This window comes from Lithobates pipiens, unplaced genomic scaffold, assembly GCF_037356315.1.
Source record: "Lithobates pipiens isolate NorthernLeopardFrog02 unplaced genomic scaffold, aLitPip1_a1.2 Scaffold_19, whole genome shotgun sequence".
NCBI lineage: Eukaryota > Metazoa > Chordata > Amphibia > Anura > Ranidae > Lithobates > Lithobates pipiens.
Genome location: NW_027507764.1, coordinates 147,424,477 through 147,440,760, shown reverse-complemented (window position 1 = coordinate 147,440,760; position 16,284 = coordinate 147,424,477). Strand labels below are relative to the sequence as shown.

At 38.9% G+C, this 16,284-nt stretch overlaps 1 protein-coding gene across 1 annotated transcript in view; it reads right to left on the bottom strand.

Annotated features, from left to right (window-relative positions):
- PLCL2 (phospholipase C like 2) overlaps positions 1-16,284 on the bottom strand; it is a 279,279-nt gene that overhangs the window by 38,972 nt on the left and 224,023 nt on the right. The window contains exon 5 of the mRNA XM_077491381.1: positions 362-437. Coding sequence (XP_077347507.1) covers positions 362-437 — 76 coding nt within the window. The remainder of the gene's footprint in view (positions 1-361; positions 438-16,284) is intronic.

Genomic DNA, 16,284 nt, shown 5'->3' with positions numbered 1-16,284 from the left:
AGACAGCAATAGAAACCTGACATAGCTTTTAACCAACCTATCCCTACTCTATCCACAACTTTGGCTTTAGATACATTTTCAATTTTTACTAAAGTGTAATTTTAAGAACCTTAATCGTATTTGTACAGCAAGTATTCATTTGTGGCAAGGACAGCAACAGCTTTAGTGGTGGTTTTAATAAATCCTTCCAACTCATGGAATTACATTATTGTACAATTCAGGCAGCGTCTTTTTTTTTTTGAAAAATCTTTTTTATTGGGTTTTTCAAAAGCCAGGTAGTGTCTTTTAAACCAACAATAAAGGGACAAGAAATGCAGAATACTAGAAGGTAGCATAATCATACAATTTCAATTTCACTTACCAGTCCTCTGACATTGTACTATCTTCTCATAAACACTATCTGCATTCTCAATTAGAGCCTTGCTGCTTTGAATTATCTGTGGATTATAACAATACAAAATGTAAAATAAAGTCAATAAAAAAAAATACACTACATGTGTGCTTGTTAGAAAATGAAGAGTTTTAAAAAGGATTAATCTGTAGTAACAAAGGGGAATGCTGGAAGAAATATTTTTAGCTACATTATGAATAATGGATAGCTTTCTTCAAGCTCTGTTCACAATAGAATGGTTCAAAATCAGAGATTTAGTTTAATTCTTTCTTATGTATAAAAGGTACACCACTCCTCAAACAACAGAGCCTGGATAAATCTCTCAGTACATTATTTCTTTATACACTGTTTTTTTTTAAGCTTGATGCAAAACAATGCAACAGTGACAAACCCAATATCCATTTGTTTTGAGAAGAATTCTTAGCAGAAACTAGAACATGTACAGTTGTGTGAAAAAATATTTTCCCCCTTTCTGTTTTGTTTGCATATTTGTCACACTTAAATGACTCAGATCATCAAACAAATTCTATCATTACACAAAGATAACCCGAGTAAATACAAAAAGCATTTTTTTAAAATGATGATTTCATTTATTAAGGAAAAAGAGCTGTCCAAACCTGCCTGGCTTTATGTGTTAAAGTAATTGCCCCCTAAACCCAATAACTGGTTGTGCCACCCTTGGCGGCAACAACTGCAATCAAGCATTTGCGATAACTGGCAATGAGTCTTTCACATTGCTGTGTAGCAATTTTGGCCCACTCTTCTTTGCAGAATTGTTTTAATTCAGCCACATTGGAAGGCTTTCCAGCATGCACGGCCTATGTAAGGTCATGATACAGCATCTCAATTGGATTTAAGTCCGGGTTTTGACTAGGCCACTCCAAAACCTAAATTTTGCTTTGTTTGAACCATTTGAAGGTGGACTTGCTGTTGTGTTTCGGATCATTGTCCTGCTGCATAACCCAAGTGCACTTGAGCTTGAGGTCATGAACTGATGGCCAGACATTCTCCTTTAGGATTTTTCTTGGTAGAGCTCAGAATTCATGGTTCCATCAATTATGGTAAGTCTTCCAGGTCCTGAAGCTGCAAAGCAGCTCCAGACCGTCACGCTACCACCACCATGTCCGACTGTTAGTATGATGTTCTTGTTATGAAAAGCTGTATTTGTTTTATGCCAGATGTAACGAAACACACACCTTCCAAAAAGTTAAATTTTTGTCTCATAAGTCCACAGAATTTTTGCCTAAAAGTCTTGGGAAAAATCAAGATTTTTGTTGGTAAATGTTAAATGAGCCTTTGTGTTCTTTCTGGTCAGCAGTGGCTTTGACTTTGGAACTGCCATTTTTGCCCAGTCTCTTTCTTATTGTTGACTCATGAACACTGATCTTACCTGAGGCGAGTGAGGGCTGCAGTTCTTTAGATGTTGTTCTGGGTTCTTTTATGCCCTCCTGGATGAGTCGTTGTCATGCTCAGAGTCATTTTTGTAGGCTGGCCATAATGGCTCTCCACGTGGTTCACTGAAGTTCCAACGCCTTAAAAATGGCTTTGAAACCCTTCCTAGGCCTATACATGCACATTACTTTGTTTCTAATCTTTTCTTGAATTTTTTTAGATTGTGGCATGATGTGTGGCTTTTTGTGATCTGTTAGCGTGCTTCACTTTGTCAGACAGCTTCTATTTATGTGATTTCTTAATTCAACAGGTCTGGCAGTAATCAGGCCTGGGTGTGGCAAGTGAAATTTAACTCGGGTTTCCAAAAAATTATGGTTAATCGCAGTTCATTCATGATTCGGCATGGGAGGGGGCAATTACTTTTTCCCATAGAACCAGGCATGTTTGAACAGCTTTTTTCCCCTTAATAAACAAAATAAAATGTTAAAAAGTGCATCTAGGATTTACTCAGGTTATCTTTGTGTAATATTAAAATTAGTTTGGTGATGAATCATTTACGTGTGAGAAATATGCAAAAAAAAAAAAAAAAAAAAATCAGGAAGGGGGCAAATACATTTTCATGCAACTGTATAGATAGGATAAATATTTCAGGTAGGTGGAGGTGTTGCTCCCAACAACCAACGTGATTCCAACTGTCATTCTACTAGGACAATTAAGAAAACTAAAAACATCTGATTGGTTGCCTTGGGCAATACTTCCATTTCTAATTTGGCCGAGGTTATAGAATATCCAAATGCCATGGAGTAAATCACAGGATTGGTAATAGCTGCGGCTGCAGGGCACCCATATGCTGGATACAAAGATTATCCATAGGGAATCAACAGATATATTGTAAATAATACCTAAAACAATTTAACCTACTCCCTTTAAATGGAAAAGTCAGCTAAAAGGTATATACAGTGGCAGCCGCTCCATACAGAGCACAGTCCACCTAATCTATGTGCCCGGCCCCTAATCTACATGCAGTGCGCCGGACACATGGATCGTTCAGTCTGCTTGGGTGAACGAAAAAAAAAAAAAAACGAATCGTGTGCATCTTGCATTATACTAGTCAACAGTGGAAAAGACTTCTTGCACTGGAGCTCAGTGGTGAAATGCCAACTTACATGGGTGGCCGATGGAGAATTATCCCCTTACATTGATATTGGCGAAATGTCCCCTTACACTGGTGCTCAGTGGCTAAATGCTGCCTTACATTGGTGCTCAGTGGCTAAATGCTCCCTTAATGTACATTGGTAGTTCATGAGAAATGCCCCCTTACTTTGGCGGTTAGTGAAAAAATTTCACTTTATAGTGGTGGTCAGTGGAAAAAAAATCTCACTTACATTTTTCAGTGCAGAAATGACCTCTTACATTGGTGGTCATTGTAAGTGCGGGATCAAATTGTCATTGTTTATTGCTCAAGGAACCCCTAGTAACCACTTAAGGAACCCTAGTTAGGAAAGCATATAGTACTGGTAGTTCTCTGTGGGTTTTTTTGACAATACATTTTCCAAATTTGGAATTCCAGTGTTAAGGGAGGGCAGGATTTACTTAGAGAGAACTTGAGACCATGTGTACAGCTTGGGCCTAGGATCCAAGGGGCTTCCCATGGATTGATTTCAGAGCTTCAGAGCTGTTGTTACCTTTGGGGGCATTTTACTCTGGAATCGTGTTAGTTTTAACACTTAAAAATCTACATTTTAAACTCTAACCCTTAGCCCAACCATAACAATACATTTTCTACTGCAAACCTGCATTTATATATTTTTAGCACCAAAAGTTCACTTTTGGTAGCAAGATTAACCATAGCTTCTTCGTGTTGGAAATCACCGTTTCATGCACAGCATATGGAGTGTATGTGACTGTGCTTTTCTGTCTTTCCCACTGTCCCATCCCTAACTTACTCTTTGGACTTCCAGAGGGAATCCGTACACTGATGGTGTACATCCCAAGCTCTCTGCCTCAATTACAATACAACTGTGACAGAATGATGGCTATAAATGTTTGGGCGTTTCCTTTAAATTCAAAGTCCTGGTATCATAGGAAATGTGTATTCAAAAAGCCAAAAAAAAATAAAAATAAAATCTGTGTTTAATATGATCTCTTTTGCAATCGTCTTCTGTTGCATCTGACATTTTATTTATCTTCTAGGAGTTTCAAATTATACATTTTGTAAAAGTGGCTCCTTCTGTGTAATTACAAGCTGCAAGAAATCATCAGTCATGCATTTACACTCCTTAATGTCTTGCTGAAAAACATAGCTTCCTCGGTACAGACTTTGATGACACTGACAGCTTTAGTAGCACGTCTGCAGCTGAAAATAAAGGTGAGAGCTGGAAAAGGTGACTGCAGTTCAGTTCTTAATGCCAAAGCTTGAAACAGAACTCCAAGTAAATTTTCAGAAATTCTTATTGCCACCCATAAGAACCAATCCAGCAACACTTGATTATGGTCATTTAAAGGGATTTTTTTTTCTCTCAAAAACAAATCAATCAACATAACAAAGAAAACAATTTGTTAGATTAGACTGCATTGGAATTCTTTTTATTTAATATTATATTTATTAATATTTTTCTTAATGTATTGATTTATCTATCCATTTAATGCAACCAGTTTATGAAATATGATTCGTTTATGAAGCTGATTGCTGTATCAAACCATTACCTAGTGTTATTACAGCCAGCATTAAATCCCATCTGTACTTGCCAGTTAAAGCTAAATACAGTTGGTTGACAAGAACATAATGGGTAGTAAGGGTTTTACTGTTTGCGTCAGTCAAAAAGTGGGCGTAGTAGAAATGCATGTCCCCTGCCAGCATGCCACAGAGATGAACCACTGCTATCTGTTTGCAAGCAGATGTCTCTCTGCAGTGATCTGAGATGTTCGCTCAGAGCTACAGCAAAGCTCACGCCTCCTGCTGATTAACAAGTGGTAGCTCTGATCCAGCAAAGAGCGGGATGGACCGCTGCAGAAAATTTGCTACTTACACATAAAAAGTAACAGTCCTTTGTTGCAGCAAACTGACAGGAAGACTATGCAGAGTTACAGGTATGCCTAAATCAAAGGGTGGCTAAACGGAAGTGTGGCAGGTAGGTAGGTAGAACAGTTCCAGTAACTATGGGATCACTTTAAAGTAGAACTATAGGTAAACCATTTTTTTTCCAAATTGGATAGAGCAAAGGAGGGTGAGTTATAACCAGGGTGGATACAAATCAATGATAAAAAAAAAAAAAAATCAGATTTTTTTTTTAATTTAAATCCGATTTATTTTATTTAAATCGGATTTTTATGATTTTTAACAAATGTATTTTATTAAAATGCTTTTGGAGTAAAATCTATCTATCTAAATATGCAAATCTACGTACACTCAAAAATATATGATTGAATCGGTTTGGATATCGTTGTTTTACTAACCTGACAGCTTATTATTCTAAATCGGAAACCTTCATTTTGTTTGCAAATATTAAAGATTATAACGACCAGCAAGAATAAGTCCTTACATTTAAAGAGCACCTGTAATTTCAGATCCATCATGGTAGCACCTTTTAGCGGGCATCCACTCACCTGCAGCAGCCACGCTCCTCACCTTGTTGCATCACTGACATCACCAGCCGTCTCATTAGAGTGAATGGGACTGTCGGTGAGTCCACAGTAAGTCATAGGAGGAGCCTCTGCGGAACAGAGATGACAGTTGCTCTTTAAAAATTATGATTTAAATCAAGCCTTTTTACTAGTGATTTAAATCAACTTGATTTAAATCAAATCCAGCCTGGTCACAACCCGTTAGATCATTTTTTTTTCACCATCTGTGCACCATCGCGTAGATTTTCCTTCACTTCCTGTCCCATAGCCAAACAGGAAGTGAGAGGAAATCCATGCAAATTAAAGAAATTCTCCCAGGTCACCAGAACTGGTGTCCCCATTGGAAGATTTCCCCTCTATTACTTTTCTGGGGACAACCCAAAATTTGGGATTTTCTGATCCCCCTCCACTTGATCCAGAACTAAAAAAAATGGTTCACCTTTAGTATATACTTTAAAGGCAAAGGAATTATTATAAAGTACTAAAAAAAATTTTTTCATTGGTACTGGTCACCGTAGTGAAATAATAACACATAGTAGTGATATGGCAAAGGCCATTGGCACAGAAGGGCTTTTTTTTTTATGGGTGGCACAGTGCCATAAGTCTCTGTATATAAAAGTGGTTGCACCTATGAAAAGTGCTAGAATACCAATTCACAAGGTATTTAGGTCGCAAATTCATTATGCATTCCTGTGCCAACTTGTACCACTCCAGTGAGCACAGCTCAATTTTGCAATAACTTTTTTCCAGTTAGCTTCCTTTTGCTGAGCCCATGGCTTATCTGCCAATACACATTTTTGCTGCACCTGCTTCTCTGTGCTTTTGCCTCTAAATAACATCACAGTTTTCCACAGATTCTAATTACAGCTTCCTAACATCAGGAAGAAAGCCCAGAGGTCTAAAGGACGACAATGGTCAAAGCTGTAAAGTGCCAATTTAATAGAACGCTGCAGACTTTTTAAACACAAAAGATCCACAATGAAGCTTACAGATTACTGTATAGTGATGTTATGAGTGTAAAGAGGTAACATTCAAGAAAACAAATATCTGCATAAAAAGGACAATGCTAAATGTTGTGATAGAGCATTGGAGGAGATTTACTAAAACTGGTGCACACAGAATCTGGTGCAGCTGTGTATATAGTAACCAATCAGCTTCTAAATTCAGCTTGTTCAATTAAGCTTTGACAATAAAACCTGGAAGCTGATTGGGTATTATACACAACTGCACCAGATTCTGTGTAAATCTCCCTCATTGTATATAAAATCTTCGAATATCATGTCTTCGGATGGAATCCTAAAGAGGGACAGTCACAAATGGGCATTGTAATTGTATGAATCTCTACTTAATATGGTAAAAAAGCATAACCTTATTTGTCAGACTATTCACCCCAGTATTTATCTAGCATTTCCCCCACTGAAGGCAATGCTTCTGCTGTAAGCCCTCGGATCTCACATTTCCTTTCTGACCTCCTGGAATATCTTTGTGTATATCTGAGGAGGCTTCAGGAGCAGGGTCTTGAAGTGGCCAGTGGGCAAACCTGTGGAGACAGCTGTAAGAAACAGATGTCAGAGCAAAAAAGCTTGGTGTGGGACCTAGGCTGTGGCATTGGATCAGAAGATCACAGCAGCACAATGCTGGATTTACTGGATAGGTAATTATGTGTTCTGGTGAAAAACCAGCATAATAGGTAAGAAGGGACGTGAAAATGAAAAAGTGGGTTTTTTAATTTTTTTTGCTAAATAAGCGAAAAAAGACCAAAATGTTTGGAAAAAAAAACATGCTTTTCTTCATTTCTGTTTTTTTTATTTTGCAAATAATCTTTTATTCATAAATTAAGGCCAAAATGTATACTGCTACATTTCTGAAGGTTCTGAAGATTGTAAGCTCTAACGAGCAGGGCCCTCTGATTCCTCTTGTACCAAATTGCATTGTAACTAACGTCTGCTCTGAGCAAACTGTTGGTGCTATATAAATCCTGTATACTAATAATAATTATTATTATTAAGTCTGTCGGAAAGTTAGAGAGTCCAAAAACAAAATCCCGATTTAATGCCGACCTATCATTTATTGCGAACCGAAAATGCCAGGACAGCACAAATATCCCCCAAATTACCCCTTTTTGGAAATTAGGCAGTCCAAGGTATTTGGTAAGAGGCATGGCAATTTTTTCACACTTTTTTGAAAGGAAATATAAAAAGTTTAAATTTTTTTTTTTTTCATACTGTCACCAGTACAGTACAGCGTTATCATATAACTGGTGTGGCAGTGATCAGGTACACTGACTGATGACAGTATGTAAAAAAAAAAAAAAATGAAAAAAAAAAAAAAAGAATACTGGTACACAATGAATGGCATGAAACAAAGTCATTAATTGAGTACACTTGTCATGTGATCTGCTGTGGTAGGCCACAGCAATCAAATGGTACCAGAAGCGGGTTGGTACATTGATTTGTCATTGGCCTTGTCCGGTGGACACAGCGGGTGACAGATCTCTCATAAGCATGGCCCATGGGGCTCGATCCTGAGAGAACATTAAATGATGTCCTCCCAGGATAATAGGGCTCCCGGCCGTTGTATAATTATATTAAGCCGAGTAGGAAGGGCTTAAGCTTAAATTAAACTTTATCCTATTCAGACCCCTAAACTAATTGTCAACCAATTGTAACCCCCGCTCCTGCACACCTATCCTGTTCCAGAAGCCATTATGATCTATGAAAGCTGAAACCAACCAATATCTTGGGGCTAAACGCTACTAATCTGTGATAAATGGCAGAAGCAAAAATACATGCAAGTAAACACCGCTCCATATAATCCAAATCAATATTCAAACAGATCTCTCAAATGCTGCAGCAAAACCTACATGGGCATGTAAACTAGCCTTAAGATTCCAGTACATAGGGGGAAGGTTCCTAAAGCTGGTGTACGTTAACCTATGTTGACCTACAGCATAGTCTGATTTCCCCTTCAGACTCAGACAACATCAAGCCTGTCTCTGGAACCACTTTCATTCCACCTATTATGAATTACATGTATACAGTACAAAATATCATTCTGTAGGAGCTGTTCTGTGCCCACACAGCAACTTAAGCCCGTTATTATATAGCCAATTTAAACTTAGAAGAATAATGACCTTCCTGTGGCCTTTCTTCCATTGAAAGGCGGTTTGTGGAACTATTAATTCTTCACATTTCCCTGCAGGATGCTACATAAATGTTATGCTGCACAGTTTTAAGGCTGTGAGGGTATACGGTTAACCACATTTCTTTTCTTACATTTAAAACATGTAATGTTGTGCGCAAGGTATTATTTTTGGATACTGAGATTCGTGGAACTGCTATTGTTACTTAGGGATTAGAATAAATAGTAAGAAAGCAGATCTTTAGGGGAACATTTGGCTTGATTAAATTTCAATTTCATGCTTGAGTGCTATACATCTAATAAACTCATGTTTTCTTTTCAGGGACTACTCAAGCCTTATCTTTAAAGTTTTTTTTTTACATGTGATGAGACATCTCTTGTTATCTTGCATCACAAATTCAATCTTTATAGGGTTACTCCAGACACACATGATATTTTAGTTATATGTCTGTCTGATGAGCTGAGGCGGCTTTGGCTTTTTATACAGTATGAATGTCAAGCATGGAGTTTGCATGTTCTCGCTTTGCTTTCATGGGTTTCCTCTGGGTACTTTGTTTTCTCCCACACTCCAAAGACATGCTGGTAGATTAACTGGCCCTGTCTATGTTAGCCCTTGTATGTGTAAGCATGTGAAATACAAAGCTTATGCCACATACACACGATTGGAATTTTGGTCGGAAAAAGCTCTTATGGGTTTCCCGAAGGAATTCTGATGGGATTTCACTCAAGCCGTCTTGCATACACATGGTCACGCCAAATTCCGACCATCAAGAACACAGTGACTTACAACACGTACAACGTGACTAGAAAAAGGAAGTTCAATACCCAGTAGCCAACAGCTTCCATCTCCTAGTTGAATCTGAACATGCGTGAGTTTTTGTGCGTCGGAATTGCATACACACGATTGGAATTTCCGTCGGAAAAATTGAGAACATGCTCTCAAATTTTTGCTGCCGGGAATTTGGCTAGCTAAATTCCGATGGAGCATACACACAATCGGATTTTCCGATAAAAAACTCTCATCGGTCATTTGCTGGCCGAAATTCTGATTGTGTGTACGCGGCATTAGATTATCTCCCTGAGCACATGGACTGATGTACAAAATGTAAAGCTCTGCATTATTTGTCGCTATATAAATACCTGCAATAAATACATAGATAAATATACATCTTGAATGCTCCAATTGCAGGATCTCCTTCCCAAAATGCCTAAGTTCCTGTACACCTTTAAGTTGTGAGTGCTCCCAACCAACCTTTGCATGTTCCAGCATTTTCAGTTGCATTGCATAAATCCAATAGCGGTATTGCGTATTATTGATATTGGCTACAGCTTATGTGCAAAGCCAGAAACTAAAGCACAGATATTTTACCAATACTTGATAGCGGTCCCTTGAACCTTAGTAAAAGAAAACATTGGCTGATAAAGGCATGGCGATTTTAAGAGGTCTTACTAGACCATGTAAAAGAAACATGTTTATATTTGGTGCAGGTTGTATTGGTTAGTATGATACGTTGTGTTAGAACTGAGCTCTGTTTAGTACTGTCCTGAGGGTAATCACTGCCCTTAAAGTGGAAGTTCACCCCAATACTAAAATTTCTAAATCTACTGGCATCAACAATCTAAGACTAAACTAAAGCCTTGTAAAGATGAAATCGCTATACAGGTGCATCTCAAAAGATTTGAATATCATCAAAAATTAATTTCAGTAATTCAATTCAAAAAGTGAAACCCATATTATATAGATTAATTACACACAGAGTGATATATTTCAAGCATTTCTTTCTTTTAATTTTGATGATCATGGCTTACAGCTAGTGAAAACCCAACATTCAGCATCTCAGAAAACAATAATATTATATAAGACCAATAAAGTAAAAGGATTTTTAATACAGAAATGTTGGCTTACTGAAAAGTGTGTCCATGTACAGTATAGTATGCACTCAATACTTGGTCGGGGCTCCTTTTGCATGGATTACTGCATCAATGCAGTGTGGCGTGTAGGTGATCAGCCTGTGGCACTGCTAAGGTGTTATGGAAGCCCAGGATGCTTTGATAGCAGCTTTGATAGCAGCCTTCAGCTGGATTGTTAGGTCCTCTTGACAATACCAAACAGATTCTTTATGGGTTTTAGGTCAGGTAAGTTTGCTGGCCAATCAAGCACAGTGATACCATGATCATTAAACCAAATATAGGTCCTTTTGGCAGTGTGGGCAGGTGCCAAGCTGGTCAGCAGAGGGGGAGCATGAAGTGCTCTAGAATTTCCTGGTAGAGGGCTGTGTTGACTATGGACTTGATAAAACACAGTGGACCAACACCAGCTGATGACATGGCTCCCCTAATCATCATTAACTGTGGAAACTTCAAGCTGGACCTCATGCAACTTGAGGTCTGTGCCTCTCCACTCGTCTTCCAGATTCTGGGACCTTTATTTCCAAATAAAATGCAAAGTTTACTATAATCTGAAAATAGGACTTTGGACCACTGAGCAACAGTGCAGTCCTTTTTCTCCTCAGCCCAGGTAAGATGCTTCTGATGATATCTCTGGTTCAGGAGTGGCTTAACACAAGGAATGCGACAGTTGTAGCCCATGTCCTGGATACGTCTGTGTGGTGGCTTTTGAAGCATGGACACCAGCTGTAATCCACTCCTTGTGAATCTCTCCCAAATTCTTGAATGGCCATTGCTTCACAAACCTCTCAAGGCTGTAGTTATCCCTGTAACTTGTGCACTCTTTTTCAAACACACTTTTTCCTTCCACTCAACTATCAATTAATATGCTGGGATACAGCATTCTCAACAGCTAGCTTCTTTAGTAATGACCTTTTGTGACTTACCCTCCTTGCGGAGGGTGTCAATGACTGTCTTATGGACAACTGTCAAGTCAGCAGTCTTCCCCATGATTGTGTAGTCTACTGAACCCGACTGAGAGACCATTTAAAGGCTCAGGAACCCTTTACAGGTGTTTTTTTTTTTAAAGAAGTTAAATTACAGCAAGAAAAAAAAGTATTTGATCCCCTGCTATATGTTTGCCCACTGACAAAGAAATGATCAGTCTATAATTTAATGGTAGGTTTATTTTAACAGTGTAGCTGATTAGAGTGCGACACCATGAGTCTACATTATTGAACTTTTTCACAATATTATAATTTTTTGAGATATTGAATTCTGGGTTTTCACTAGCTGTAAGCCATGAGCATCAAAATTAAAAGAAAGAAATGCTTGAAATATATCACTCTGTGTGTAATGAATCTATATAATATGGGTTTCACTTTTTGAATTGAATTACTGAAATAAATTAACTTTTTGATGATATTCACATTTTATGAGATGCATCTGTACATATCTTTTCTGAAGCGGCTCCGGTCCGGTCTCCAGCAGTGGAAGCACTACTACAGTGAGCCCACAGGCGAGCAGGTGACATGGGATTACCCCAGGGCGTGGAGTCTAAGGGCCAGCTGGTATTCTGCCAGGGACCCCCTCATGAGCGTTTGGGCTTAGCTGCGTGCTGACCCCAGGTCAAGACCCCCGGGTTCACCCTGCTCGCTAGGGGAGTACCATAAGACACTATGAAACATGGATGGATGGATGAAGCAAAGGAGTGCCGGATAACAAGCCAAGGTCAGGGCATGCAGCAGACCAACGTAATCAGAACAAGCCGAGTTAGTACACAAGAGATCAGTTCACGAGAGGTCAGGTTAAAGCAGGTTACTTGAAGAGAGCTTAGAAACAAGTGTTGCTCAAGCAACCAGAAAGTGGTCAGAGTGAAATTTAAATAGGGAAGCACATGGGAGGCTGGAAAGGAAGTATATAAAAGACAACAGGTGAAGCCGGCGACACCTATAACTGCTGAGTGCAGCAAGAGCTGAACACAAGTTGTAGATCAACAGGAAACAGCTGACCTACAGCAGTAACAGGTAAGACACAGATCAGCACCGCAGCTGATCTGTGACAGAAGCGATGCAGAAGAGACATCCGGCAATGGCTGGAAAATGTCTGGGAAGCGACCTCATCCATATAGTTATTATGGTGCTTCTGTTGATTAGGGCTAGATAGGTTAGTCTAAGATTGTTGAAGAGTTTCCCAACCTGTCTTCATCAGGTGACATGCATCACAGCATTTTTGGCAATTTGACCTTGCCAGTAATTAAAGCAAAACTTCACCCAAAAAGGAACTTAGCCTTGGTTGCATCTCCCCCTCCTCCTCTTTAGCAATTGGCACTTTTGTCCTTCTATAAGGAGTTTCCTTATATTAAATTCAGCAGCTACAGTATTTTTAGCTGCCGACTTAATTCTTAGGGCGAGACTGGAGCTCCTCCTTGAGGTTGTTTTACTGATTTATACCCACAAGTGAGTTTTTAGGGTACTTGGATGTCTTTAGGCTAGGTCATGTTGCTGTTCAGGTGTGCTCACAGTATAAATGGGACTGGTGTATATTATATTGTACCTGTTGTTATGCTGATAACAATTTGAACTACTTCAATAAAGCTGTAGCCTTGAACTCTCCAGCTTAAAATGTATTTAAGCCCTAATGCACATTTTAACCACTTCCCGACCGTCGCACGCCGATGTAAGTCGGCCGAATGGTACGGACAGGCAAATGGGCGTACAGGTACGTCCCTTTAAAATTGCCGCCATGCCATCGTGTGCGCGCCGGTCGGGACCTCCGTGAGTCCAATCGCAGGTCCCGTGGACTCAATCACCACGGGGGTACCCGTGATCATCTCGTGGGGAGGAAGAACGGGGAGATTCTAAAGTAAACAAGCATCTCCTTGTTCTGCCTAGCAACAGTGACACTGATCTCTGCTCCCTGTGATTGGAGCAGAGATCAGTGATGTGTAAAACACAGCCACGCCCCCCACAGTTATCAACACGCCCCTAGGACACACTTAACCCCTACACTGCCACCTAGTGGTTAACCCCTTCACTATCAGTGTCATTTACACAGGAATCAGTGCATTTGTATAGCACCGATTGCTGTATAAATGACAATGGTCCCAAAAATGTGTAAAAAATGTCCGATGTGTCCACCATAATGTCGCAGTCACAATAAAAATCGCTGATCGCTGCCATTACTAGTAAAAAAAATATATATTAATAAAAATGCCATAAAACTATCCCCTATTTTGTAAACACCTTTTGCGCAAACCAATCAATAATCACTTATTGTGATTTTTTTTAACCAAAAATATGTAGAAGAATATGTATTAGCCTAAACTGAGGAAAAAAGAACCGCAGGGGTGATCAAATACCACTAAAAGAAAGCTCTATTTGTGGGGAAAAGAAGACGTCAATTTTGTTTGGGAGCCATGTCGCACGACCGCGCAATTGTCAGTTAAAGCGACGGAGTGCCGAATCACAAAAAGTGGTCTGGTCTTTGGCCAGCAAAATGGTCCGGAGCTTATGTGGTTAAACATGTCAAAAAACAATACAACAATATATGCACATCGGTTCTTGTTACTGTCAGCGTTAGTATTTTTAACAAGTGCCAAGTGGAGGGGTGGGTAGATGGTGTTACAATCCTTGCTGTCATTCATAGAATGCACAGCTACCTATGAAGGCCAGCCTGGCCCAAACAAACTAGTTAAAGGGCATTAAACATGGAGTTAGACTTTAAGCATGCATAACACATGTATATAGCAAAGCAATGCTGCAGGAATATACAAGCTATGTCACAGTCCACAAGGATATCCTGCTTATAAATCTGTGTTCTGTAGTTATTCATTCCCAGTGTTGAGCAGGCTTGTTTGGCAAGTTTTATGGCACAGCTGACTATAATGTTTTTCTGCATAGCAGCTATGTAGTAAGTCCCATCCAAAGAGGCAAACTAAAAATCTCAAGGTTGTGCCTAAAGAATGCTGCAAGCTTAGGGAAACCTAGACCATAGTCCATGCGGTACACAGCAGAGAGAGAATCACGATTTTCTTTTGATTTAGAACATCTAAATCTATCATAAAAAGGGGGTAATATAAATCTATCATAAAAAAGGGGGTAATATGCGCGCTTGGTAAAAAACAGCATCCAGCAGCTGAATACTAGATATCTCAGATATACCTAGATATAAGGTATAAAATAAATGTGTAGAAAAAGTGCAGCGCTATGGGTAGTCACGTCAGAATGCTCTGCGCATGAGCGATCGCTTTTTACACGTCTGTATACAAGAATTTTTTACTTTAGTAACTCTTTGTTTTAAACCTGTTTTTATGCTAATTGGAGACTTTTGGAAGCTCCCAAACAGAATTGTATCATTTACTCCAATAAATCTTCTTGATGAGCCAATATTACACTATTTGGAGTATCATTTTTTTTTTTGCAAGATTTGCACAATCTTTTAAACACTTGGGATACTTACCGTGATTGAGAGACCATCCGGGACACAGAGGTTATTAACAAGAGATGCCCAGGAGATCAAGGAAGCCCAGGAGATCTGGAGTTAATTTCTGGGGATCTGTGATCCAATTCGTGCTCTTTGACCTCCCTGAGCAAAGGGGGGGGGTCGCTGGCGGTCCGGTAAGCCTTCTTTTTACTAGAGGTGACGGGTATCACGAGGTCAAGCAGTCTCACCAAGTCACATATCCATATGAAGATTTTTTTTTGTCACTTTTATGGACTTTTTATTGATATTATATTTTTTTCACCATATTTTTTGCACCTTTAATAAAGCAATTTCCATATATATGATCTTTTGGTCTTGTATATTCCTAAGCTGTGCTTTAATTTATATTTTATTTATTGGCAGTATTGAGCATTTTCTTGTTTTATATGCGATTTATGCAAGTTTTTGGCAGTATTTAGCATTTTCTTGTTTTATATGCAATTTATGGTAACACTGTTCACATTATATGGTCATTAATCTGCAGTTTTTGTAAGTTGTGCACAACAACTTTCTTCATATATTTTAGTGCTGCACTTTTTTCTACACATCTTATATCATAATGATTATTTCCATTTTTCTTTTTATGTGGTGCCCCTCCACCTCTACTGTATGTGCTAGTCTAGGGACCATCTATGTCAACGTCCATGTTCAAATCAAAATTTGAGAGTTCATCAAAAGTTTAAACTTTATAGATAAATCACATCATTACTTGCAAAGATCACCAAATTAGATATAGCTTTCCACAGAAAATCAAACAAGTTGTTGCGCAAAAATACTTCACCCATCTGCCAAAAATGACTCATCAGATGTTTCAAATCCAAGCTATATGTAGGAGTCCATAAAGCAAAGGGTATAAATCACATAGGCTGCAACAGGGATAGGAGAGGAAGACACTGCTTCTGACCATGGAACCCCAATGTGGACGTGACAGGGAAGATTTATTTCTGCAGAGCGCAAAGCATCAAAGCCATGACATATGGACACCTCTGTCATGCTGCCTTTGCAGCTTAAGAGGGGGCAGGAAAAACATGGCTAAACTGCCTATTGTTTCCACCTCTCAACCGCAAGTGAAAATTAAGCCAATGCATTGAAACCAAATCATTAGCATGAGAGCCAGGCAATTCTCAAAAGAAGAAGTCAGCAGACTACACAATTATTATATGACAGGTGTACCTAATGAGATTTCTTGTAGTTCGCTTCCTCTATTTATTCAAATTACATTTCCAGCAAATTTTTACATTAGTAAACATTTATAAAAACAGTATAAGCTCCTTACTTTTCTCCAGATTGGCTTTTTTTTTTTAAGAATAAACGAACAATTTGTTATGTCTTAGATGACACAGAAGATTAGATTTGCAGTACAG